Source organism: Polyodon spathula, chromosome 10, assembly GCF_017654505.1.
Source record: "Polyodon spathula isolate WHYD16114869_AA chromosome 10, ASM1765450v1, whole genome shotgun sequence".
Lineage (NCBI taxonomy): Eukaryota > Metazoa > Chordata > Actinopteri > Acipenseriformes > Polyodontidae > Polyodon > Polyodon spathula.
The window spans coordinates 17,661,535-17,688,756 of record NC_054543.1 but is presented as its reverse complement, the minus strand read 5'-3'; the positions used below and the strand labels follow the sequence as shown (position 1 = coordinate 17,688,756).

The window sequence follows — 27,222 nt, the reverse complement described above, 5'->3', positions numbered from 1 at the left end:
AATAATAATAATAATAATAATAATAATAATAATAATAATAAGGAAGCTTGCCAAACACTGGGTGCACTGACCCTCAATGTTTACTTGCACTGATAACACCAGGCCTCTGAATTGCTATCTTGTATATTAACTGTCAGATGTGTGCCTGGTGTTTACAGTTCTACAGTTGTATGAAAAGTGCTCAGCGTTTATTAATAACTTTTTCAGTCTAATACATTTCTCACTCTAGTTTCTAAAACTATACAGGTGTTTAAAAAACTCAGCACCTGTGTTATTTCGACATTCTGTCCGTGACTTTAAACCGTGCAGCTTTAGTTTTTTTGCGATTTATGAATTTTACAACAAGCAGACACTGTTCTCCCATTGTTTTCTATGGAGATCAGCTGTTTTGTTATTACTCAGTTAAGGGAAAGCAATGATTAATGACACCTGATTAATGACACCTGTTCTAAAACCACTGTTTACAGATGTAAGCTTCTCATGGCCACTTTCTCTCAAAAACTCTATTAGTGGATGTAATAGGGTAGTCTGAACTCTGCCACAGTGGACTACAATGAACGGCAGTGGTGGGAGTGAGAATAAAATCAGGCAAGCACAGCTGAGGAAGACAGCCAGCCTTAAAAAAACAAATTATTAATATATGGTTACCTACCCGAGGGGACGTGTGTAGTGATAGGCCACCCCAGTGTATAGTGCACAGCAAAGTGTAGGACAGAGACCCGAGCTGACTGGCATAGCGGCAGGGGGGGCACTGCGTAAGCAGCACTTCTGCTTTGTAGTTTTACTATTGTGTTTTAGTTTCCCTTTTCATTTCACCTTTGATTTACATTATTATTTTTGAGAACCTGTGAGTGCACCTGCACGAACCAGCGGATACCTGTGTTGGTAACCCTGTGGTCCTGATTACCATTGCCGGTATACAGGCCACAGACAAGAGCTTCCTCTGCAGGCTAAAATAAATAAATAAAATAATAATAATAAAATTGGGCACCTGTGCTGTGTTTTCAGGTACCAACTTCTATCTCCCGTGTCAGTGAATACCCCCACCCTGCCACACCACACCTTGTAACACACCACAGCAATGCCGTAACGACTTTATAAATATAGGTCTCACCACAAGAGGAATGTAAGCCAGTACACAATGTTTGTCTTGAGATGCAATTTGATCTTTGACGTGAAACTAAAGTACAATTAGTAGATTCAATAAACATGTCCACATTTTTCGGTCACATCAAAAGCGTTTAGTTTTCGCAGAATGTATCTACATGCCTGGACCTAAGGTCAGTTATCTGTATGACAGTACATCAATTGCAAAAGAGGATCCTAGCCAGCGACAGTTGACTTATATCAGACACTGGGTGTGCTCTTTTTGTTGCTAAGATGATCAAGTTAGACCAGAAGTAAGATGTTAATTAGAAAGATGGGTGCTGCTCTACCCATAGCCAGATTGACTACTTGGTTTAAGCGGTTGAGCCTAAACAGCAACACCTTTTAAAATATCTAGTTTACAGAATTAAACATGCACTATATCCTAAAGTTTACAAGTTTTCCAGAGCATGTATTACACAGGGCAGCATATCATACACATGTCATAAAAGATATAGGCATGCATGCTGAATAACAACTACATAAAGACTTTGTAGTATAGATTGTAGAGTTAATATTACAAGGAACAGATTTCAAGTCACTGTAAGTAAAAACTAAGAAAAAGCTACTTTTTAAAGTGTTTAAAGCATTTACTCCAGTCTTTAAATAATTCAGATTTTCATATTAATGTTACCAAACAGCTTGAAGATACTTGGAAGACATTGTATTATATTACCTATTTGTATGCTTCTAGCCTTATCATATTAAAAGGGTTTTTTTCTGAATCCCAAAAATAGTAGTTAATTAAAGACTGGAGTAAATGCTTTGAAAATGTAGTCAATATTCTTTAAATGTTCTGCTGTGTGTGTTAAAAGCCACTACAAATTAATATGTAAAAATATAGTGCTTTTGTAGTTAGAGCACTATTCTTCAGTTAAAATTAACATGCTGTAACAATGCAAGTTAAACAGTTAAACCACCAAAGCAAAACAACTAACAAGATAAAATTACTTTTAAAGGCAGAATTAAAATTGTTTAAAAAGGAGCAGCTGAGAAAAGTATGTCGTTTCTGACAAAGGATAATAAATTACTCTTCTGAGTAATGTTGTGTTACAAAAGCGCTGTTACAAACAGGCAATTACTACATAGCAAAGCATAAGCATGTCATTATTTTGTCAGCAGTACAACTACTAAAAAAATATTTATTGCAAGATTGGTAATGTATGATTCATGCATTTTAAAGAATTTCATGCACATGAATCGGTTCATGAAACCCATACTGTAACAAAAATAAAAATCTATAAAAAACTGTTATCCTGTGTAAAAGTTTATTACTGTAAGCTGTATTTAGATGTTGCCATTGTGGGCATCATGTTAAATCACAGACAAGTTGGTAAAGAATGGTAAAATTGTGGTTTACTACAGTAAAGCACAGTAAATTTATAGTAAAAACACAGCAAAGTACTGTGCAAATTTACTGTGGCACATATAAAAGGGATGTTTTCTTTGTTAAATAACAAATTAAATTATTATTCTATCAACAGTCGGAAACATAAGCTTCACTCATGGAAGTACAAGTGACAAAAGTATATTTATAAAAGTAAAGTGACTATGAGGTCTATTCAATTGAAAACTGTCGTGGATCTGTTTCAATCTTTAAAGAAGTGAAAAACAACACCTATACTGCGTGAAGTCTGTTAAGTTTATTTTTTGTCTTTAAAAGTAATTAGAATGACAGGTTTGGTCTTAATTTAATTATAAAACAGTGGTAGAATTAGGTCTGTTGAATATACCCCATTATTATTATTTATAGAAATCGCTAACTAACCCTTTGTTAACCCTGCTGTCAGTTTCCACTTACTCTATGACACAATATATTAATTTAATGTGAATGACACTACTCTTTATTTTATTTATATTCTCACACTTCCAGTCACAATCGTTTATTTTCTTGTCACAGTAAAGCAATGTATCCAGAAGTGTTCAGTAACTTCCTTTGTAGATCAGACCAACCTTTGTATTACTGGGATAGACTAAGCCATTGCTTTCAACAGCTCTTTACAGTTTATAGCTGTTAGCCATCGCATGACTTTGTCAAGACATTGTGATCCCTCAATCCACCATTCCAAGACTGACATGAAAAAAAGTAAAGGGACAGTATAAGATAGGATAGCTAACAAATTTATGTTGGTGTAGATGTAAGATGTCACAGAACCTATGAAACTTAGGCCTGTTAAATCAAATGGTAGTCTATGTTAGATATTCAAGCTATGGATGCAAAAGTTTGTACACAGTATATAGTATGTAAAGTAAGTAAGGAAATCCATTGGATGCGGCTGAAACATGTTGACAAATCCTTCTTATCGGTCTAATATAAAAGCACCTGTATGTATTTAACTTAACCCTCAACGAAGAGTGCATTCCTATCCCTCTTCTGGAAGTCTGTTTCATCACTTCATTGCCCTCTACCTCTTTCAAAAGAGGTCTTCAATTCTAACGTGAAGTTATGACCATGGACTGGTTACAACATGTACCTTTGCCCAGCACAGCCCTGTAACCCCTCTCTTCCAAGCGTGAAGTTCCAAGTGTGGCATTACACATTTTAACCCATTACAACCGGGGCCGAGTGACTGAGTGGGATATTTATTCTTGCGTTTTATGGGTTTCTGCAATGGTAACTGTCAAAACAGGCGTCACACTGAATTATGTACCCGTCTTGGCAGACACTATAGCAGAAATCTATTCCATCCCACTGCCATAGGTGGAATGATATGCCATAACATTTTGAGATGCTATACACATTGATAATCCATTGCAGAACTACAGTATCTACGGACCTTAAGGCATTTGGGACATTATTATTAACAAATATGTATGCTGCATGTCTAAAATTGTAAAGATATTGAAAGATGAATTTCATGCATCTAGCATCAATCACTGAGAAGAGAAAAAAAAAAAAAAGTTTCTTTAAAGAATCTTTGAGGAAAAAAAGAATAGTATTAGAAAAGAAATGGCCTTCTATTATCTAAAGTTGCCTCTGAATGAAACATAAACTAGAGTCATTGTTCTGAGGATGAACACAACTAAACAGCAGCTGAACAGCCCCAACGCCTTAGAGTGAAACATTTATTCATTGTTTTGCCTAGCATATTTGACAGTCATTGCTCATGTCTGTTGCTTAGAGTTGTGGAGATCAACTTTTGAACAGTTGGAAGTTCTCATACATTTTAGTCATGCCATTGACGGGGGGCTGTGGTTTCTGGCATGTTTAGGTCTGTTACTATAAATAAGCAATCTGCAATAAAAACAAGTATGTTTAACAAACCATTACTTTGTTCTTTCTAGTGTACCATGTTACAGTAAGAACAATTCATGAATTGCATATAAAACGCTGTAGACACTGTTTTTAAATAGCCTATTGTCACAAAGACGCCTGTAGTGGGTGATGTCAGACCAGAAACAGGAACCAGGAAATAAACAAAGAGGTGGAGTTTTGGGGAAGCTGAGCACTTTTATGCAGCTGTACCGAGATTCGATTGCTAATCAATTACTCAATTGGAATCGCAGTACAACTGCACGTGAATTAATAAAGTGCAATTCCCCATGCTCACATATTATTACATTTTACTTGCACGTGAAGTGCTGTGCAATCATTGTGCCTAAATACAAATATACACTTTAAACACTTGTGTTACACAGACTCGTTTATATTCTGTGTACCAATGACTATACACCAACATTAACACACAACATACAACACAAAATACACAGAGGGACGGGACACTTTGCCACACCTATGAGGTTTAAAGGAAAACAGAACAGTTATTCAGGAAAGGGAATTGCTTACCTATCAAATGTAGTACCTTGACTTGAACATATTGATGTGTAAGGTGATCTATTACACGCCAATCCAATGTCTTTAAATACATGCAATGTAGGTAGAACAAGGGAATTAAAGAAAATACTGTTCTGTATCACTTTGAGTACTTAGCTCACATGTTATACCTTTCTGAAAAAAGTGAATGTTTACTTCAAGAAGAACAACTTGCACATTGTAAAATGGTTTGTCACAATAATACAAGTAAATTCCAGAAAAGCTTTTATGTGGTCATCCATGACTTTACACACTCAATACTGTAAGGTATGTTTGTCCATCCTTTCAATGTCTTTCTTTCCTGTCAATAACCATCTAGCTGCTTCTCCTAATGACTGACATGCTTTGCAGCCATTGACTTGCTTTGAGCCAAAAGACTGCCTGAGGTGAAACGACCTTGAAAATGAAACAGTAACACCCAGCCTGAAAATAGGGCAGGCAGACTGAGAGCTTTCTTTAAAGTAAGTGTATCTGACAAAATAGTTCCATAAAATCCCTCTGCTGTGCACATCCATTCATTATATAGGTCTCAAATGTGTAGTTTTAAAAGAAACATACTTTATAGCAAACATGTATTTTCATTTCAAAACATGACATCTGGGATATCTTTTGTAAGCCATGTTTTTAGATTGCCTTGTACTTCCTGGGTCATTTAGCTGGAGTGAAATTTCTTCACCCCTTCACTTGGTTCTTATCTAATAATAACAAACCAATTAGCTGCTTCCCCCTATTGACTGACAAGCTTTCAGACAGTAACAGCCTTGACCCAGAAGACTCTGCAGAGGGGAAATGACCCAGGAAGTGCAAGTGCCAACACTGAGAGCTGAGAGCAGTACCAGATACCATGTTTTCAAATTTAAATACTGCTATAACAGGTGTTTCTTTTAAAACTGCACATTGAGACCTACCTTATAGAAGTGCTGCATGGCAATGATTTACTGTATGTAATTGTTTTGTTAGCTACCATTACCATGTATGGTTTTAGCTACCATTAACATGTATGGTTTTAGCTACCATTACCATGTCTGGTTTTAAATGAAAATATATATTTGCACATTTTTCTTTCAGCAGAATACATTGAAAATGGCAGTGTGTGACAGGATTGATTTTATGAAATCATTTCACTAGCTATAACCCCTTTAAGGGTTAATAATAATTTATGATTTTCAGTGCTATTTACATGCAGCTGCTTGAAGCGGTATTTACTCTAGAACATGAACAACTGTGAAGCAGTTGTCTGAGGATTAATAATTATAAAAATAAACATGGTCACCCCCCCCCCCCCCCCCCCCCCCACACAGTTCTCATGGAATTAGTATTGCTACATTTTTTGTGTAATTTTAGAATGTTTTTTGACAGTATACATTATTTAGTATCAATCTGTAGCCAAGATGCCTTAACTTAGCAAGGTCAAAATAATACAAAGAGAAATTTTATTGTGAATTTCAATTTTACTAGTGCAAAAACGCACCAAGTGTCCTCATAAACTTGTTATAATCGCTCAGTACCTGGTTAGGTTGAAAATAATTTAAATTACGAGCTTGTTGGATTATAACCAAACGCATTCCAGAACATTTGCTGGATGCTAGGAATGCAAAATAAAGTTTAGTGAAGATTGACGTAGAATCAAGGCAGTTGTCACGTGCCCCCATGCAGACAGAATGAAGGACAGGATCAGCGCATAACAGTCCTCATTTATTGAACAAGGACCTTAAAAATGCTGGATGAACTGTATGACAAAAAATGTAAGCGTGTGTTGGGACTAACACATTCCTGCCAAGTGCACTGTTAGTTTTTTACTGCTGTTTGTTGTCTGTTGTCTGCCTGAATTCACTGTATTTTTACCAAACAAGTCCATACTCCCCTTACACCGGTAAATGGGTGATGGACATGTCTGTTTTGAAGGCAGAGTTGTTGCATCAACAGTTTAATATTCTAGTTGGGAACTTAGCCATTTAGGAGAAATGTGGTTCTACTGTATATAAGCTTTTTGCTGTTCTGGATTTCGCTTCAGTAACTGTGCGTTGGCTCAGCAGCTGAATCAGTTATTATGGTCGATCCATAAAAAAATGTTATAGGTGTTAAGTCATCCAGGAACTTGTTAACAACAGACAGCCCTGCCACATTTCTGTGAAGCTGCAGAGAGGAAACCGGTAAGTCAGCCTTTACCAGTTGTAAGATCTTGGGGGTTATTCTTAAAGGGTTTTACTTCAAAACACACACACACACACACACACACACACACACACACACACACACACACACACACACACACAGTTATTATTTGAAATACCCCTGTATAAAAATAAACAAATTAGGTATTTAATTTAAATAGTAATTTTAAGTAGATGCAAAATATTAGAGTTATTTTAGCTATATTGTTGTTTAGATTCCCTTTGTATCATTTTCTTTTTCAGAGAGTCACCAAGATTTGATGACTATTTAAAGTCAGAAGTTAAAAGGATTGACACATGGAGCATGGTGATATTTCCTACATCCACATTGTGTTGTACCAGACATTATTCTGGGAGCCTTAATCTTCTGAAAAGTCATCAGGATGTGATGACTGAAATAGAAAATGGTAAAAATGTAAATGAATGCAAAACAGAAAAAAGAATACATTAGTTAAGACAACTCTGTTGCTCACTAATTTCAAGAAGACATTAAGCAACTTAAATAATGGAACATGGTTAAGCCACGTTTCCTTGCAAAATTGACCTTGCATGCATATAAAACCTATGTCAGGATAAGAAGTTAAATCCAAAGAAATGTTACAAATAACTGTTCATAAAACACAATGTATCTATACAGAGGTGATTAGAAAGTAAGTTTACCACATCAACGCACCATGTCATTGATGTGGTAAACTTACTTTCCAGAGGATGACAAAAACACGTGCCATGTAAATTAGCATACTCACAGTTTTGGCTTTGCCAGCACTGGTGGCGGCTCTTTGACTGATGACGTTGGCACTGCTGCCCCTGCTGACTGCCCATTGACCAAGTCAAATGGAGAACCTGCCTGCTGCTGCTTGGCAAAGAGAACACCTTCCACAGGTGAAGCCTCACTTTCCTTGTCGTCTTCTGGCAACTTGAAGTGCACACGCAACCCCGCTTTGGAGCTGGAGCGGGGTTCGTTGTGGTTAACCAAGACCCCCTCCAGTTTGGGTTTTAGGCAGCCTGGAGGGTCTGGTGGAGGTGCTTCAGGAAGATAAGCAGGAGCTTTGAGATGAGAGGACTCCACTGTTATAGTGCCAGCAGCATTAGAGGCAACATAACTGCTGTTCTCGTTGCCTGTGGGAAAGCAAATTGAAACAGTTTGCTCAATACAGAGTATGAGATAAACCAGCTACAGATCAAACTCCAGACTTTGTAATTCCTTGTTTCCTTCTGGAAAAAAAAACAAACAAACACATGTCCACAATAAACATGCGTGTCAATTGTCAAATAAAAAAAAAAAAAGAAGAAAAAAATCAGGTCATTCACAGGACAGAAATGCAAAAAACTGTCAGGTTTACAAGGTGAAGAATGGGTGGTGCATGCATTGACTGTTCAGATGGAAACAGGACCACAGGAAGAGAGGGTTTTAGAAACATATGTATAATGGTGAATTGGAGGATGAACTGGAATAAAGTTATACCTCTGGAGAGAATACATTACTGCACAATTCCACTCCCAACGTTCCTAAAGCAGTAATCATTGAGGTATAGAAGGTATAGAGACGTATCCATCCAGAATGATTTAAATACCTAGAGGTCATGTTGAATCAGTGCGATCGTGTCTGCCCATCGTGGCACTACATCCTAGTGTGACCGGTGTTTATTTTTTTCACCTCTTATTTGAACATTATGTACAGATCCCTCTACCTGTGTTCTGATGCAGTGATATGAAAAGCAATTCATACAGGCCATAATTAGTTCTAATGTGCTTGAAATCTATCTGTAGCTATCAATTATTGTTGTAATATAATATTGTACTGTTAAACTGCTGCAGTCAAATCATGCAGTTCAAATTGAAGAAAATGCTTCAGTAATTGGTCATAAAAATAAAAAAAGGACGAGAAACATTTAATATTAGTCAGAGAATTTCTCTTTTTTATGATAAACACAAACTGTAAAGTCCTTACACACAGGACGTGGTGCAGTTTATCGTTGGGTGACACAATAGTTTTGCAGCAACCTGACCATTCACACCAGAGGCAACACCGACGCAATGCGACACATACGACAATACCCAAACTATGACGAAGCACGTCGTCATTTTCCTCGGCTGATGTCTCCCTTTCTCTATTATCGGGCAGCTTAAAGTGCACACGCAACCCCAGCTTGGAACTGGGGCGGGGCTCTTTGTGGTTGACCAGGACTCCCTCCAGTTTGGGTTTCAAGCAGGGTTCTGGAGGAGTTACTTCAGGGAGAGGGGCCTGGGCTTTGGGTTCAGGGGGTTCCAGAGCTATATTGCCGATGGCATTCAAGTGATTGTTATTTCGGTTTTGTTTGCCTGTGGGGAAGTACATTGAAATGGTTTGTTTATTAAACAGTGTGTGGATAGATAGATACAACATTGTGAACTTAAAGGTAGAAAATGAAATCATTTTCTCACCCACGTATCATTCATGGTATTTGGTTTACAGTTCTTATTTTGTGTCCATCTCAGCAAGGTTCACATAAATATGTTTTCAACTTAAGTCTAACTAGATACAATGAGTCTGATGATTCTTTTACAGGGAAACTTGCACAGATGTTGACGGTAAGACTAATAATCAAATTATCTTACAAAGCCTCACATTCAAGATGTTAAAAACCATTGTGGTGAAGCATTTTGTAATTACCTTTGAAAATATGAGCTCAAAATAAAAAATGATAATATATATACATATATAGATTATATAGAATAGGTCTATTAATATATATATATATATATATATATATATATATATATATATATACACACACACACACACACGAAGGAGACGTAATTAATCAAAATCAAAACAAAAGAATCGGAAACTAAACAAGATGAAGATACACAGGTGACAAAATTATTTAATTTTGTATTCCTGATATATTCTACCTTTAGTTCACTCTAATAAATAACACAATTCCCAGACCTTTCAATCTTTGAAATACCACTTATTGGAACAGAACAGGTTATTCACTGAATAATAATAATAATTAAAAAAAAAAACTTTGTTCGAGACGTAAAGATAAAAAGTAGTTGTTGCATGCATAGACTTGCAAACAGGAAATGAGAAGTTTGTAACTTTCATGAAAGAAGCATATATAGAAAAGCATGTGCCCAAAGATAATGCAGCAAAACAGGCCATGGATTGCATAATGAGACGATTAAGTGTTCTTGGTAACTGTCACACTGATGGCTGGTGGATGATGTCACAGGCCCGGAAGATATAGACACGAGAGGCAGTACTGGGGTATGAAAAAGTGCTGCTCACGCAGTTCTTTATTAAATAAAAAGTTTAAACAAAAATAAAACACTTTTACAAAACAAAACAGACAAATAATAACTAACAGACAAAACATATCGTGCTGGTTCTGTGCCAGCACGTATAGCATTTGTTTTTCAGGCTATTTATTTTTACCTCCTCGCTCCCGTTCTCTACTCCTTGACTTCTCTCTCCTAATGAGCCTGGAGTGGGTCTTTTATATTTGTGGCTGGAGCCTTAATTACCTATTAATAGAATTATTAAAGCTGCAGCCACATCCCCATAGGTTTTATAGGGATGGGGTATTTAACCCCATCCACGCCAGTTACACTTTAAGAGACTGGCTTTTCGACAGACTCAAATACTAAATAAGTACAACATACATACAAAATAATAATAATAATACAAATAATACATAAATATGCACAAGGGGAGGACACCCCGTCACAGTAACAGATTAGCTCTGCACATTATAGGTATTTAGAGCACTTTAATGGTTGGTGGAACAGACAGTCCAGGGAAAGCTGTTCTCTGTTTGGTCAATTCAATTTTTAGGTATGACAAGTTCACAAAAACTGGACTTACATCCCAGTTATATTAGTGTAAACCTCATTCCTTTTGGTCATTTGTTCTAAGCAAGTACCCATTCTATCATCGGTGTTGCATTGTTGTAAATATTGGATTGTCGCATCACACTGGTGTGGTTTTAATCCTTCCACAATTTCGGTAAGTGTTACATCAAAGCATAATATAGATGCAAATATAAAAAAGTACATCAAATATTAGTATCAGAACAAATGCCTTTGTAAAATGTGTCAGAATGTCGAAGATACTCTCTCTTCTTTATGTTTATCATTGTTATGGTCCACAAAGCCTAATATGTCCTTTTCTTGAGTCATAGACTCTGCCAAGTTAGGGGCATACATAAAAAGTCAATACTATTACCAGGAGTCCTTTGTTTACTTCTTCTGCATGTTGGAGCAAGAATCTCCTTTGTGTGGGGCATAAGTTATGCCTTATACAAGTACTGTAGTTCTCCTTGACAACATAAAAAGATAACTATCCCCTACTTTATCTTTTATCACACTGCTACTCAGAAAAAACAAAACCAAAAAGATCCATGTATTCCCTTCTGTAAAATTGCAATCATCCTATAAAAGATGATGTAACCAAGTAGTTCTGTCCCAGCATGCAATGAGACCTGCAATCATTCTGAATATAGTCTACCAATAATACTGCTACTGATAGATTGTTTTCACAATCATATACTGCTAACAATTAAATACATTTTGCGTATTTTGTAAAGTTTATAATACCAGGTTGAAATACAGACGATACAAAATATTGTGAATAAAAATAAACAATTGTGATTCTGTTGCAGTAAAACATACTGCACTGGCGTTTGTTCTAAACTCTGAAACAAATACAGTATTATTTTAATAAGAAGAATGTTAAATGTACAATTTAAGCATATTAACATAGTTTCTTACCTATCACTTTTAAATAGGCAATGCTGGACACTGTGGCGTATTTGTTACTTGCTGTACACGTGAATGTTCCAGAGTCTTCAGGAAAGGCTTCAGCAATAACCAAGGTGCAAATTTCTTCTAAAGGAATAAAAAACAACAATGCATACCTGTGTTAATTATCAAATTACACAAATACTGCAGTCCATTTGACATAATCTAAAGTTATAACCAAGTGTTGTATTGTGGGAACAAAAAAACAACACTGTTGCATGGGGAGCATGATCTTGATACACTGCGTTCCTAAGAATACTTTTTTTTTTTTTTTCTCCTTGCAAATGCTCCTGAGTAGACGTTGAATATGTTGTTCGGTTGATTTATGACCCATCATGGGTGATTTGGCAACATTGTTAATAATTTTGTGATTTGTTTCACTGAACTGCATGTGTCCTGACTGAATATATATATATATATATATATATATATATATATATATATAGATCTATCCCCCCACCCCCATATCACGTTCATCCATATATATATATATAGTATCATATATATAGCAGCATATCTCATTGTTTCGTACAACCCATTTGCCTTTTTAACCTGCGATACTGTGGCTGGCCCGCCATTTTGGCGGTGTTACGTGAGTGATGCTATTAATAGCTCATCTATTCAACTTAGTGTCAGTTTCAATCGACACATTAATGGGAAGGACATTATTTTTGTCTGTACACATCCCTATAGGTTTCAAGTAAAAGTTGTTGTTGACATTTAAGCCACAGCAGATGGTTTACATCATGTAAACAGTCCAGCAGTTTGACAAGGCTAGCCTTCTTAAGGGCTGAAGGTTACTTTCAGCATGATGGAGCTTAATCTCCTTATATGGCTTGAAGATCGGAAAACCAAACCTTGGCTCCAGCTTTACATAACAGCTCTTGACCACTGGAAGCCAGGCAGAGATTAATTTCACATTCTTGAAAATGCTCAACAAAGTGTGTGTTTTCACAGTGTTTATGGCGCCTCTGAATTTGTGGTCCATGTTAGAGTGTGTATTCCTATTAAAAGCAATTTAAAAAGTAGCTAACTAAATTATCTTACCTGTTGTGCACTTCCATTCGCTATATAAAATGTCAATTTTATAGTAAACAGGTCTTTTTTATTTTAAAACCTGTTATCAATTGCTACACTAGCTTAGGTTCTCAGGTTCCATGCCTTAGCAAATATGTTACACTTGCCACCCCCCACCCCCCAGCAGTGTCTTCTAGGTCAAAGCATGTTACTGTACTTTCTGCCCTGTAGTCCAATAACTTCATGTTACTTTCATGCAAATATTTTAAAACTAATGACTGGTCAATAAAGCAGATTCATCCAATTGCATTCAACTAATCTAATGCATATGTTAAATTTTTGAGAAGCAAATACCTGGTTCAGCCATAGACCTTGGTTCTGGAAAAGAATTTAAAAAAAAGAGGTTGCAATCATCAAGCTAAATAGAGACAGGAAAACATAACATTTGTAATCATTTTTTGGAATAATGTTTGGTGCGTTAGTGTCAATCGGAAGACTAATGCAGTTTCTGGCATTTATGACCTGTAGAAAATTACATGGATGCAGACTATTACACAGACCCCAGCAACAACAAACTTGGTGTTCACTTTCCTAATAAAAGAGAACAAGATGATGTGTATTACATTTGAAGGACTTATTCAGGTGTAAAAGCTGTTCTAGACTGTCAATAGTAAAACTAACGAAATAGAGTAAAATAAATCATCCATAACTATTAAACACTCAATGGAGAAATACTAAAATTGATTTCAATTGAATGACAGATGTTTTGACTAATCTAGTATTTTTCAATGTCTTCAAATGACGTTACGGTTTGAGAGTCACTATATATACTACTTTGGAGTGTGGACTCCACCCCTAATTGATTAAGTGTTAATGGTCTAATTAAGGTCACACTGGAAGTGGGTGCGTGCTAGTTATCATCAAAGGGGGCATTAAGTTTGCAGAGGTATGAGTGGCTAGTTAGTCACACAGGCAAGAATGGAAAAGAGATGAAAATAAATCAAATAGTAATAAAACAAAGAATAAATACCACAATAAACGGCAAAGCATTTTTCCCATTCACATAACAGGAAACATTTAATAAACCAGATTAACAGTGTTTTTGCTTTAATTTCAGTCTTCCATGACACATAAATACTATGCTGTCAAAGCTTTTGTTATCATTTATTATTTGTTTTATGAGTCACAATAGTGTTATTTCTTTTTGTCTTTCAGAATTAATTTCATGGGTATCCAATAACAAGCTAGGAAGAATCCTCACAAAATAACATGCAACTACAGAAACATTCAACATGCAACTACAAAACATTCAACATACAACAACAAAACATTCAACATACAACTATAAAAACATTCAACATACAACTACAAAACATTCAACATACAGCTATAAAAACATTCAACGTGCAACTACAAAAACACTCAACATACAACTGTAAAAATATTCAACATATAATTTACAAAAACATTCCACATACAATTATAGCAATATTCAGTTCCTTTAGCTGACAATGGAATTCTTTCCTTTTGTGTGTCTGACTTATGGAATATTATTTATTACTTATTTTAAGTTGCAATGATCTATTTCCAATGGCTGATGAGTTAATAATACTGACATCAACATACTTCCTGTCAACTATAGCTCTTTTCTTGAATGCTAAGATGTTTGTCTTTGAGCTGTGAGTTTTAAGCCTACCCCTTTTCATTTTATTCAGTAGGCTAAAATGCCAAGTCATTACAAAGTACAAAAAAAAAATCATATTTCTATTATATATTTGGGTTCCATAATTATTTAAAAACAACTATATACAAATAGATACAAAAGAGCCAACTTCCCAGTATAAATATATACACTGTATATTAAAAAATATATATATTAAACCTAAATTTAACAGCTGAATTTGGAGAATTAATGAAGTTTAAAACCTAGGTTCAGGAGGTAGATTCAAGTAAAAATAAAAACCTGAAAAGTCTTCGTTAGATAAGTATTTGCCCCCTTTGCTATGACACTCCTAAATAATCTCAGGTGCAACCAATTGCCTTCAGAATTCACACAATAAATTAACTGGTGTCCATCTGTGTGCAATAAAAGTGGTTCCCAAGATTTCAGATTAAATACACCTGTCTCTGTAAGGTCCCAAGATATTACCATGAAGACCAAGGAGCTTTCAAAACAACTCTGGGATAAAGTTAAGGAAAGGTAGAGATTAGGGGAGGGGTATAAAAAGATTTCAAAGGCATTGATTATCCCTTGGTGCACAGTCAAGTCGATTGTTAAGAAGTGGAAGGTATACGGCACCATATAGAATCTGCTTATAGCATGCCGTCCTCCCAAACTGAGCAGCCGGGTAAGAAGGGCAATGTTCAGAGAAGCAACCAAGTGGCCAATGACAGCTTCAAAAGACCTACAGTGTTCCGTGGCTGAGATGGTAGAAACTGTCCATTTGTCAACAATAGCTGAAGTACTCCACAAATCTGAAAAAAGCCCATGTAAAATCCCACTTGGAATTTGCAAAAAGGAATGTGGGAGGCTCTGAAAAGATGTGGCAAGAGATTATGTGATCCTATGAAACAAAAATTGAACTATTTGGCCTAAATGCAAATGTCTGGAACAAACCCAACACAGCACATCACCCAGGTAAAACCATCCCTACTGTGAAGCATTGTGGTGGCAGCATCATGCTATGGGGATACTTTTCATCAGCAGGGACTGGGAAGCTTGTAAGGGTAGAGGGCAAAATGGATGGAGCTAAATATAGGCAAATCTTGAGGAAAACCTGCTTCAGTCTACAAAAGACCTAAGACTGGGACGGAGATTCACCTTTCAGCAGGACAATGACCCCAAGCACACAGCCAAAGCAACACTGGAGTGGCTTAAAAAGAAGAAAGTGAGTGTCCTAGAGTGACCCAGTCAAAGCCCAGACTTGAATCAGATTGAGAATCTGTGGAAAGACTTGAAGATTGCTGTCCACCAACGATCCCCATCCAACTTGACAGAGCTTGAACAATTCTGCCAAGAAGAATGGAGAATATTGCACAATCCAGATGTGCAAACCTGGTAGACCTGTAATTGCTGCCAAAGGTGGTTCTACCAAATATTGACTCAGGGGGGTGAACACTTATCTAACCAAGACATTTCTTTTTTTATTATTTTTCATTAACTGTTGTTTCACAATAAAAAATTCTCTTTCCTCTTTAAAGTCTTGAGTAGGTTGTGTAAATCAAAGGGAAAATAAATCCCATTTAAATGCATCAAGATTTCAGGTTGTAACCCAACAAACTGTGAAAACATCCAAGGGGGTTGAATACTTACTATAGACACTGTAGTACTAGGGATGCAAAAATTAATCAATGCATCAATTATTAATCATCTGTCCTTAAATTTCCAGAGCTTCGATTACATATTGGTGAATCAATGCATCAAATTAGAACCAAGTTTGAAGGCTCCTGTTGCCAGTTTCCATTAAACCTTGAGTGTGTGAGAGTGCGCTTCTTTTAGTGCTAGTATGGTAGATTAGCGCAGAGATACATTTTCGGCCTCTACATTTGAACAAGCCAAATCAGGCCTATTGTATTCAACAATTCTTGATTAAAAAATTAAGGCAATCCTTTTTTTTGTTTGTTTGTTTTGTTTGAAATCTATTAAATCAACTGACAACCTTATTTTATTTCAAAGCATGCTGTGTTTGGATTATATGGCAACATTATTATAAGAAGCTGAATTTAATACGAAAGTTAAATTAGTCAGGATTTGTGAGATTAATACAGATGTTTTGAAAAAACAGGAGCACGTTAAAAGAGCAATGTTCTCGTACTGACGGTATGCTATAGGCATCAAACAAATATACAGAATGTCGTAAAAAGCCAAGCACTCACCAGATATCTGCTGTTAAGCTTATATTTATTATTGTAACATCATTATGAAAAAACAATGAAGCGAATTCATGCTTTTGGACATAAAATGTTAACATTAATGAACAACCATAGTTCAGATAGAAATTACTTCTGTTAAAATATAGTATTTTATTATTATTATTACACATGCATATTCCTTTCAGTTTTTAAAAACTCAAGTCATTTTGTATTTTTATAATCAAATGTGCCCTTTTCTTATAATTTAATAGTCGCCAATTATTTTTAGGCTCAGCTCACTGCTACCACCCCTGTGCTGACTCATGAGTGGTGAGGACAAACACGCTGTCCTCTGAAGTGTGTGCCGTCAGCTGACTGCTTCTTTTCATACTGCAGACCTACCATGCAGCCACATCAGAGCAACAGCATCAGAGGACAACGCAGCTGCCTGGCCAGACTACAGGGGTTGCTGGTGTGCTGTGAGCTGAGCACACCCTGGCTGACCTAAGCCCTCCCTACCCCTGGGCAGCACTTGGCCAATTGTGCGCCGCCCCTGGGAGATTCCATTCATGGTTGGCAGTGGAATAGCCTGGACTTGAACAGGTGACATCCAGGCTATAGGCTGCATCCTCCACTCCACGTGGAATGCCTTTACTGGATGCACCACATGGGAGCCCCCAGCTGTGCCTTTTTGTTTAACTATTATTAGTGGTATGATTATGTCACGGAAATTGTGAAAATCGTGAATTTGAACAAAAATCTGTAAAATCTTGGAAGTGCATGTAAAGCACATTTGGTTAGGCACTGCCTTTATTTCCTTTAAAAATGTAGTATGCCATGCACTGAAAATACAAATATAAGAATATCTGTGAATTGTTTGCTTGTGTAGCACGCAGCATTTACGTGTAGCTTGTAGGTGAATGACTTTTCAACTCTTAGACTTTTTATTTTTTTTTAAAGGGGAGGTACAAACAACCAATTTAAACGTCTCGTTCTTGTTATTAAAAAAAATGTATACCATTTAATTTTGAACACGATAATAAAAACAATAATTTTACATGCTGATTTGTGTGTATATACATATTACACAGAACCGCAGAAAAATAGGAACACAGTTTATTTCAGACACCGTCTATGTGAAAGCCTGCATCTTACAATACTGTATTCTAAAATAAAAACAAAGAAAAAAAATGTTGGTGTCAAAGGTTTTGTACTCAAAGTCACATTTAAACTTGTCAGCATTCAAAAGTAAAACTCTTTATGCTATTGGTTTTGGTGTACTATTTAAAAGCTCTTGTGTACGTTGATGTAGCTAAAACTACATTATTTCGTGGCCTTTCCGAGACCTTTTCATGAATTCTTTTTTTTTTTTCGCAATTCGCCCTTGAAATGTACTAAATTTCACTATGCCAGAATCATATCCTTAACTATCATGCACAACAGTGTTTTCAGTTATTCGATCTTCTGCTTAAAAAAAATAGTAAAGATGATTTCCATTACATGAGAGGAGATGTTGAACTTCATGCTGATTTAAACTCGGCTCTCACCAAGATAAGCACCAACTAAGACGTAGCTTTGCAGTAAACTAATGTGATCCATCTGCATCTCAATTCATTTGCGTTGTTTTCCATGTGATGATGTAGATATCCTTCTGTCTGGTGTTGATTGCTGAAGTGTAATTCTGGTTCCAGGGATCAGCTCATTTTGCCTCCCCAGCGCATCAGCACACACAACGGCTGCAATGCTGTCTCCAGGGATTAACCCAGTGCGGTCTCCCCAGCGCATCAGCATGACAACCGTCTGGATTGAGCTAAGTAGGGTACATCTCTGGGGTCTTCAAGTGGGCACCTTCCATCCTCGGTGTTTCGTTGACTAGCCCATGACACCTAAAGAGGACTCAACAGTGATTCTGGCGTCTCAGCATTAACCCCCTCCATCCCTCACTCAACTCAGCCCAGCTTACTTACCTGTACATCAGTGTTGCTTTCTTTCTATTGTGCTTGATATCCCCATACAGAATCTTTCCGTCTCAACCACAGCCAGTTGCTGCTCCTTTCAGCTGTTTCAGATAAGTTCTTCACTGTGTGACCCAACTCTTGGCCACTGAACCCAACGTCTCTGAGAAACCAGGTTGCAGAGTGTGCCACAAATCCTCAACAACCCATCTCCACTGAGTAAACTCAGACTCTCCATCCTCGCTGTTCCGCTTCAGCAGCTAGTTGAGCATACCGAAGTTTCTTCCTCTCATACGCTTCATCCATAGCATCTTCCCATGGCACTGTTAACTCTACCAGATGAACAAGGCTTGCTGATCTAGACCACAAGAAAATGTCTGGTCAAAGTTTAGTGGTGGCAATCTCAGGTGGAAAAATAAGCCGTTGACCAACATCTGCCAGCGTCTTTCAGTCTCTAGCAACTTCCAGTTGTTCTCGGTGAGGCTTGGTTTTAACACCTTTTCTTGGTGGTTGCTCTCCTGGATGGAGGAATATTGTCTTTTGTGTATAATGCTTTGATGGAACTGGTGGCAACTTATTGGTCAGGTTACTCTTGTCTTCCAATGCCAATGCCAAACATCACAGCACCTGGTTATGGCGCCAAGTAAACCGTCCTTGGCTAAGACCCACCTTACAGCCTGTCAAAATGTGCCTTAATGTTGCAGGTGATGAACACAAAGGACATGATGGGAGAACACATTATATGCTGATCTGATGAGGAAACTGATCCTGCTCTTTTCCATTGTCCACAGGTCTTGCCAGCCGATCTTGCATTATTCCACACTCTCCCATCTCATCCATTCTCCCTGTTTGGCCTGGGAAATGGCCTTTACACACCTGATCCTTTCCTCCTGCTTTTGGACCTCATTGACTAATAATGTTTGCTCTTTATTTTGAAAAATAAAACGTCAATTCATTGATTATCGTTGATAAATGTCTATACGATAATTGAATACAGAATTAGTAGCTACACCTTGGTACTATGTGTTATGAGGGTCCAAAATTGTTAATTTGTGCAAGCCAGTTCACGAAATAACCAGCTCAGTTTAAAAAAACAGAAAAAAACCTCAGTCAACTGCAGTGCATGTTTTGCAGCGAGTTGTGTTATGAAAGTTCATCTGATTTAACAATAATATGTGTTAAAACCATGATAAAAAAAAAAAAAATCTGCACCCGGTTGTATTTATAGGATACACTGTATTAACAAAGGGGTATATTAATAAAGGTTGTATATACAACTCCGGTTAGAAAACGTTTGAATACCTTTGTCTTAGATTAGGTTTTATTTTTATTATTCTCCAAATCATTACACATTCCTGGATGGTTTACATGTTTCTATCCAGATTACGTACTGTAATATTTCTACAGATATATGTAGTAAATCATGTCAGACATTATACAAAACACATCTTTAGTGTTTTACATTTTTAAAAAAGAAAAATAAAGTATGTATACATATATTTGTGCTTTAAATTATGACATGACTATTCTTTAAATATAACTTACTCTTTTGTAAAATCCTAAAATCAGGAGAGTCTTCTATTAAGGATCCTTCTCTGTACCAGTCTAATTTGGGAGAGGGAGCTCCTTTTACTCTGCATTCAAGCACAACCAGTTGTCCTTCAAATGCTGTCAAATCCTGGAGAGTCTGCAGAAGAAAAAACAGTTTGCTGAGAGAGGAGATTTTCAGTATATGCGGTTACCCTTAGAAAAGTTTACCTTATTAGAATGTTACAGTTTACCCCATGCTTTTCCCATATAATATGCATTTACCATAGTTTACCAAGTTTTGCCATGTTTTTATAATACTTTACCATACCTTTCTTACAATGCTTGCCTATGCTTTACCATACTTTCACTTTGCTCTGTCACACTTTACTATGATTTTACTATGGGACATTTTTATAAGAGTATTTACAAGAACTCCAAAACATGAAAGCCTGATGCACTGTGCTGTAGAGCATAGTATGTACTGTACTCAACTACAAAAGATTTAGAAGTGAGTAGTTTTTCGAGATTTACGATTATACTATAAATACAGTATAATCGTAAATCTCGAAAAACTACTCACTTCTAAATCTTTTGTAGTCATTGTTGTATTACTTTAGTATAAATACATGTTAATTTGGATTCATATGTTGTTTTTTTCTGACTTTATGTGAACGAAAAGACACACATTTGCCCGTTTTCCCATTGGAAATAGTGATATTTTGAAATATCACCGTCCTGGTCACAAAAGCAAAGTTTGTGGGGAATAATAGCCATTTTCTATACTTTTGAGGCATAAGCAATTAGGAAATAACACTTACTACCCAGGAACAAAAACTGTGTTACACAGTGTTATTTAATAATAGGTTAACAAAGTAGTAGTTTACAAAGATTCCATTTAATTATTGGCTACTTTATATTATAGGTTTTCTTCGTACATGTACTTGCAATATATTTGCAAATATTAGCAAAAGAGAAATAAATGCAATACATGCATTATTTTGTATATGGGTTATGACATCAGCAGAAATAATTTATCATTGGTTGTGCGATTTCTTTTTATGTGCAATTATATTTGTGTTTAAAATTTTATGTCCACGAACAACATTTTTGAATGGCAATACACATTTGGCAAGTAGTGATTTAACTATGCATAGACATAAATTATGCCGACATGTGGCAGAGCAAAGCTCTGCCCTTTTTAAATTGGCAGGGATGGGGTTAATTTCCCCTACCTGCTTTGGTTTATTATGTTCAGGTGGCTGGGGTTGATTGGATGATTAACTTAATTAATGATCAATCAGTGCCCAGCCACCTGACATAAAATGAGGCCTCTGCTTCCCATTAGGAGGAGGGAGCTGAGGAAGCAGGTTGGTGTTTTGTTGTTTGTGATTTTTTTAATTTTCTAAATCCAGTGAAGGCATCGCCCAGCCTGGAAATCTTTGTTTTTTGTAAGTTTTGCTTTTGTTTGGTTATTTGTGTTTAAACATTGTTATTTTTGCCCTTGTGCACTTTTATTTTTGTGTTTATTTATAATAAAAGTATAATTTTTTTGAACTGCAGTCTGTCAGTGTTTTGTGCTGGCCTTTAGCGACAGCGCTGGATCATGTTAGCCATGTAATAGCAGTAAACAAGTATGTCTTTAGCCAGGACAAACAAACAAAACACTCACAATGTCTGCCCTCTTTCAAGATGGCTGATTTCCACCTAACCCTGGGAATTAATTGTCTGGTCAGGCACTCTGTTCCCTTTACATAGCATCCTCATAGGTCGGGAGGGAGACTTATCACCAAGAATCTTTCTGTTTTTGTCACAATGATAGAACTGTGTGTTGCTGCAGAACACTTTCTTCTGCCTGATTCTGTTTACTTGATTTTGGTTCCCAGAAGGTTTTTTAGAATTGCCAAATTATCATCTATGACATTGCAAGTGGTACCAGTAACAGGGCATGGTTACGAACGGCAAGGCAATGTTGCCTTTGGTGGCCATCAAAATTCAGGCACAAACAAGGCAGTTCTAGGGGGCAAGAAGGCAAAACATAAATCCAACCTAAGGGCACCAAAGCAATTTCATATTCATTTGTAAAACAGCAAAAAAGAAATACAGAGAACCTATTATGTTGATGAAATTAATTCAAACAAACACAAATCAATGTTTTCTGAGTGAGTCACACACTAATACCTATAGTATAATAATAGTGAAAAATGGCAATTCAAAAACCATCAAAATCTCCCAAAGTAGCAAATCTGCAAACTGAAATACCAGACAAAATGCCCCATTATATGGTATGCTCCCACTCCTACAACATTTTTGATTGACATTTAGTGATGTAATTTCCTCCCAGCCTGAATTCAGACTTTAGAATTCAGACCTGACAAACAACAACAAACCTTTATAATGAAAAAATACAAAGGGTAATTTGGCAAAAAAAATTATTCTCTCTAGATTAGAGGCTTAGATACAGCCTTAGTAAGACAACAGCACAAATAAGCGATGTTAGTGAAGCAAAAGTTTACAGATAGATTTTCAGGCAAACTGGTTGAACATTTACCCATGGCTCGAATTTGATAATGATAGTGGTCAAATGAGTTGTTCGGTCTGTTGTGTAGTTTGTTATCCGCTGTTATTCAAATCCTGTTCAAACAACGCAGCTTTGAAAAAAAATAAAAACTCGAAATATAAACTTCGTCACGCAATGCAGAGTGCTCAACATCACAATGATGAACAGCTGGGTGTACACAATGTTAAATGTTTACATTTAAGAGACTTTATATAGTTTCAGTTCTGGAAATTTACAGTTGCAAAGGATTTAGTTTTGTTATGGTGCACTGATCAACACGCAATTCATGAAAAAAAAGGGTATGCTGTTTTCAAGCATGCACATTCTAAACCCTTTCATGAAAGTACGCGTTGTACTAGTTAAAAAGCAGAACTACGTAAGGTAGTGAGATTGTATTCCACAAAAATAAATGAAAACAGAAATTAATGCACTTCTGAAGACTGTGTTTTGTTCACATGTTATTTCATACTAGTTAAATAACACAGGGAGCTGCTACTTGAACCATGTCATAACTACTTACTCAGTTTTTTGTGTTATTTATTTATTTAATTTTTTGGTGTAAGAATATTACTCGTTGTGGATTAATAGATGGATATGTGCGCATTATTATTATTATTATTATTATTATTATTATTATTATTATTATTATTATTATTATTATTATTGTCAGGGATGAATTGTTGTGCACCCATTGCTTACCTGAACATTTGGTAAACACGAACACTTCGTTGACGCTTTACAGCTCTTCTTTCTTTTTTAAAAAAGTTTCTGAGTTAACATGGAGCTCACAGACGGAAAAATCAGTGACACTTCCAGTGAACATGTTTGGTTGAAAATTCCTTGAAGTGCGGTCATATTGAGCTCGGTGACAGCGTCCTTCCCGCTGTTTGCAATAAAAAACAATGGCAACAATAATACATAGAGACTCACGTACAAGCTACTGTACATAATCAGATAGTAGGGATCCCAGAAGAATCGATTCCCGATTCCGTTTTTGTGAAGTTTAGGAATGGATTTTATTTTTGGTATGAAATGGCGTCGACTCCAACCCGGCGATCAATTCCAAATCTTGGAATTGAATTTACACAAGTGATTTTTACTAATTTTAAAATTACTCATTTATTTAATTCACAGTAATTATAAATGTCCCTTGTTGTTAGTTAGTTGTTGTGTAATGGCGAGTACTGTACACTCGATCATAGGTGCCGTTGAGTCTCTCACGTCAAATTAAGTGATTCGGGTGGCAGTGCAATTCAACAACAGCAACAGCAGCAGTAATTTGAAAATGTCAGCTGTCAGCCGCGTGGCGTTACTATTCTTTTGTTGACGAAACGCTTAAGAAGGTGAAAAGATTTTTTTCCTTATAGTGATGTGGGACGAAGTGCCCGCCCCTGTGTGTATTTTCTGTTATATGTTGCGTGTGGTGTGTTAATGTTGGTGTATAGTCATTGGTACTCGGGGTATAAACGGGTCTGTGTAACACGAGTGTTTTAAAGGTATATTTGTATTTAGGCACGAGGATTGCACAGCACTTCACGTGCAAGTAAAATGTAATATGTGAGCACGGGGAATTGCACTTTATAATTTACGTGCACGTACCGCGACTCCAATTGAATGACTGATTATCAGTCGAGTCTCGGTACAGCTGCATAAAAGCAGCATGTTTTCACCCACTCGAGGTTGAGTGTTCGGTGAGTGGAGAACGGGATTGGAGACAGAGATAAAGAGAATAAAACTAATAATAACGTAAAGTAAAAGAAGCTCACCGTGTTTTGTTTAGTCCGTTTTGTTTGTCTATTTATTTTGGCGAATGTGCTGTGACCTGTTTTTGTATCGTTACAACCGTTTATTTTCTGTCTGTTTGTTTATTTATTAAATGCTGAGCAAAAGCATTCGCTCAGCTCCACCAAACTCCACCTCTCGTTTTGTTTATTTATTTCCTGGCTCTGGTCTGATGCCACCCACTCTGGCCCTCTTTGTGACACAATGGTATTTTGCTCCTGTGCTACAAAGTTCTGCTTTTCAGCCTTTTTTTTTTTTTTTACAAATAAGCTTTCTATTTCAAAATTGTCTACTTGAACTTTCAAAGCATTTGGAAACTGTCAGAATTTATTTTATGTTTTTAAAATCAGAAATATCAGCGTGATAGGGATTACAGGATAATACTGTCATAAGTAGTAGCCTAATCATATAATTAAGAATATGGTTTTATAGGGAACTATCAATTACACAGGTATTATGTTATAATAATGAGTAATTTTATCGCAGGATGAGATTAGACAGAGAAAGGGCCAGCTGATACTGAGCAAATTTGTGAATGTTTGTATTTCGGATGTGCTGGTGCTGACGGACACTGGCAACAATGAAAGGCATGCTTACAGGCAACTTTTGCCATAAGTATTTTTTAAATTTGGGAGGCATTGCGGCGAGCAGTTTCGGCACTTCGACAATTGCTGACAGTTATTGCGTGCCCTGCAGTAATGTACTAATTGTAGCACAGATGAAGCCTCAGCAGTATGGAGCATTGGTAGAATGTAAACTATTCTGTTTGAATTCAAATATGTTAGGCATAATATATTTCATACGTTTTCAATGCCAAGTCTAGTAGTAGGAGTCAAGGACTGGGACTAGGAAAGTTCCAGGTTTGAATCCACGACCCAGCTGCTGTTCTCTCAACTCCCTATGCTGGTAGTTCTGAAACATGCACTACACTGACCGATCTACATGTTATCCAATGCAATTATACTCTGTGTGGAATTGCCGTGAGACACACTTCAGGGTTTCCAAAGCTGTACACTTCACCAGAAGCCAGATTCAGAGGATGAAACTGACTGATTGTTTCCAGTGATGAATTGCACTTGGATTAAAACATACCGATAATCTTTGAGTTATAATGCAGCGAGCTGGTGCTGGGTTCCAACGTAATAAAATAATTTCTAAAATTCACATTCAACAGCACATGGAATGGGACTTCAATATAGTTGTAGCTAAACTAATTTTACAGAGAAAATCAACCCATTCATTTTCCATATCTATTACCTTACGATATTGGTGCGATGCAAAATCTGCATACAGATACTTGGGCATTGTAGATATTTTGGGTGGCCAAAAAAAAAAAAAAATTTGTGATAGGCCATGAACTGTTTACCTGTATATTTTGTAATAGGTCATGCTGTTGAATAGGTAACCACATCACATTCACCCTCTAAACATGGTGCTTGAGGAAAATGTGAATATTTACCTTTGTAAAAACTGGAGCAGCCATGATTGGTCTCCCATCCAACCCCTGAAGATAACTGTTTGGTGGGCTTTGACTCTGAAATAATTCACAAAAAATAACAAGCAAATATCAGTTAAAACAGCAATATAAATTGTAAGACAAACCTAAATGTTTTTAAAAAAAAATTTGTTTTCTGGACAGGTTTCTTTCATGCCACTTGTGATCTTCCATCCTTACCCATCTGAATTTATATTTCTGTGCATGGTCACCTCTTCTGCTATGATTACTTGACCAAATACACTCCATTATTTTTTAACACCCATTATTTATTGAAAGTATGTACACCATTGACATCTGCTGGATGTCTTATATATAACAGATTACTTAATTTCATGACAAATACTCCAATGGTGGGTTTCATAGACCCTGATCAGCACAAATCTTGGACTACTTAATGTTAATTTAGGTAAAGTAGGATTAGTCCAATCAAAATGAATGCCAGATATAGACTGTGCATAGTTGAGATCGGCAGGTATTCCACTACATATCAGTGGCTTAAGCTAAACATGGGGAATTTTATGTATTTTGCAGTGGTCTCCTTAGTACTTTCCCATAGTGTTCTCATGATCTCTTAAAGATATTAATTCTACCTTCTGACAGTGATGGGCCCACTACAATAGCCAATAGTACATGTCTGTTACCATAAGTCGCTTACGCCTGACTCTTCCACCCTCCATGCATGCACACTCCTCCACTGCATTGAATATAACAGATAGGCAACTTGTAGATTGTGTATGGCTCTTGATTTACAGAAAATATTTTCAGAGAAATTCTGTACTACGTTAAGTAGCATTATTATTATTATTATTATTATTATTATTATTATTATTATTATTATAAATTAGTTGAAAATCCAAACTAAAACTTTGTTTTTTAACAAATCAAAACAAACATGCGGCAGTTGCTTCATTAAAAAAAAAGAAAAAAAAAATACCGCATTTATGGTTTAGTTAAATTTAACAAAGCCTCATTAATAATGATGCAGTTTATTCAATTATCTAAAACAATGACAAAGTGCACAAACTATACAGGAGTCATTAACACTTTAATCACCCCTGTCTATGCCTTCTCAAGGTTGTCAGTGAAGTCAGGAAGCCTCCTGAATGTTAAAT

The 27,222-nt window shown here is 36.4% G+C and overlaps 1 protein-coding gene across 3 annotated transcripts in view; it reads right to left on the bottom strand.

Annotated features, from left to right (window-relative positions):
* LOC121321883 (myopalladin-like) overlaps window positions 1–27,222 on the bottom strand; it is a 115,959-nt gene that overhangs the window by 48,296 nt on the left and 40,441 nt on the right. For 2 of the 3 annotated variants that reach the window (XM_041261208.1, XM_041261209.1), the window contains exons 6-11: window positions 26,072–26,146; window positions 20,289–20,430; window positions 13,291–13,314; window positions 11,890–12,006; window positions 9,193–9,456; window positions 7,881–8,253 (exon numbers count right to left, since the gene is read on the bottom strand). In XM_041261208.1, the coding sequence (XP_041117142.1) occupies window positions 7,881–8,253; window positions 9,193–9,456; window positions 11,890–12,006; window positions 13,291–13,314; window positions 20,289–20,430; window positions 26,072–26,146 (995 nt within the window). The remainder of the gene's footprint in view (window positions 1–7,880; window positions 8,254–9,192; window positions 9,457–11,889; window positions 12,007–13,290; window positions 13,315–20,288; window positions 20,431–26,071; window positions 26,147–27,222) is intronic. The other variant, XM_041261210.1, reaches the window with a different exon arrangement.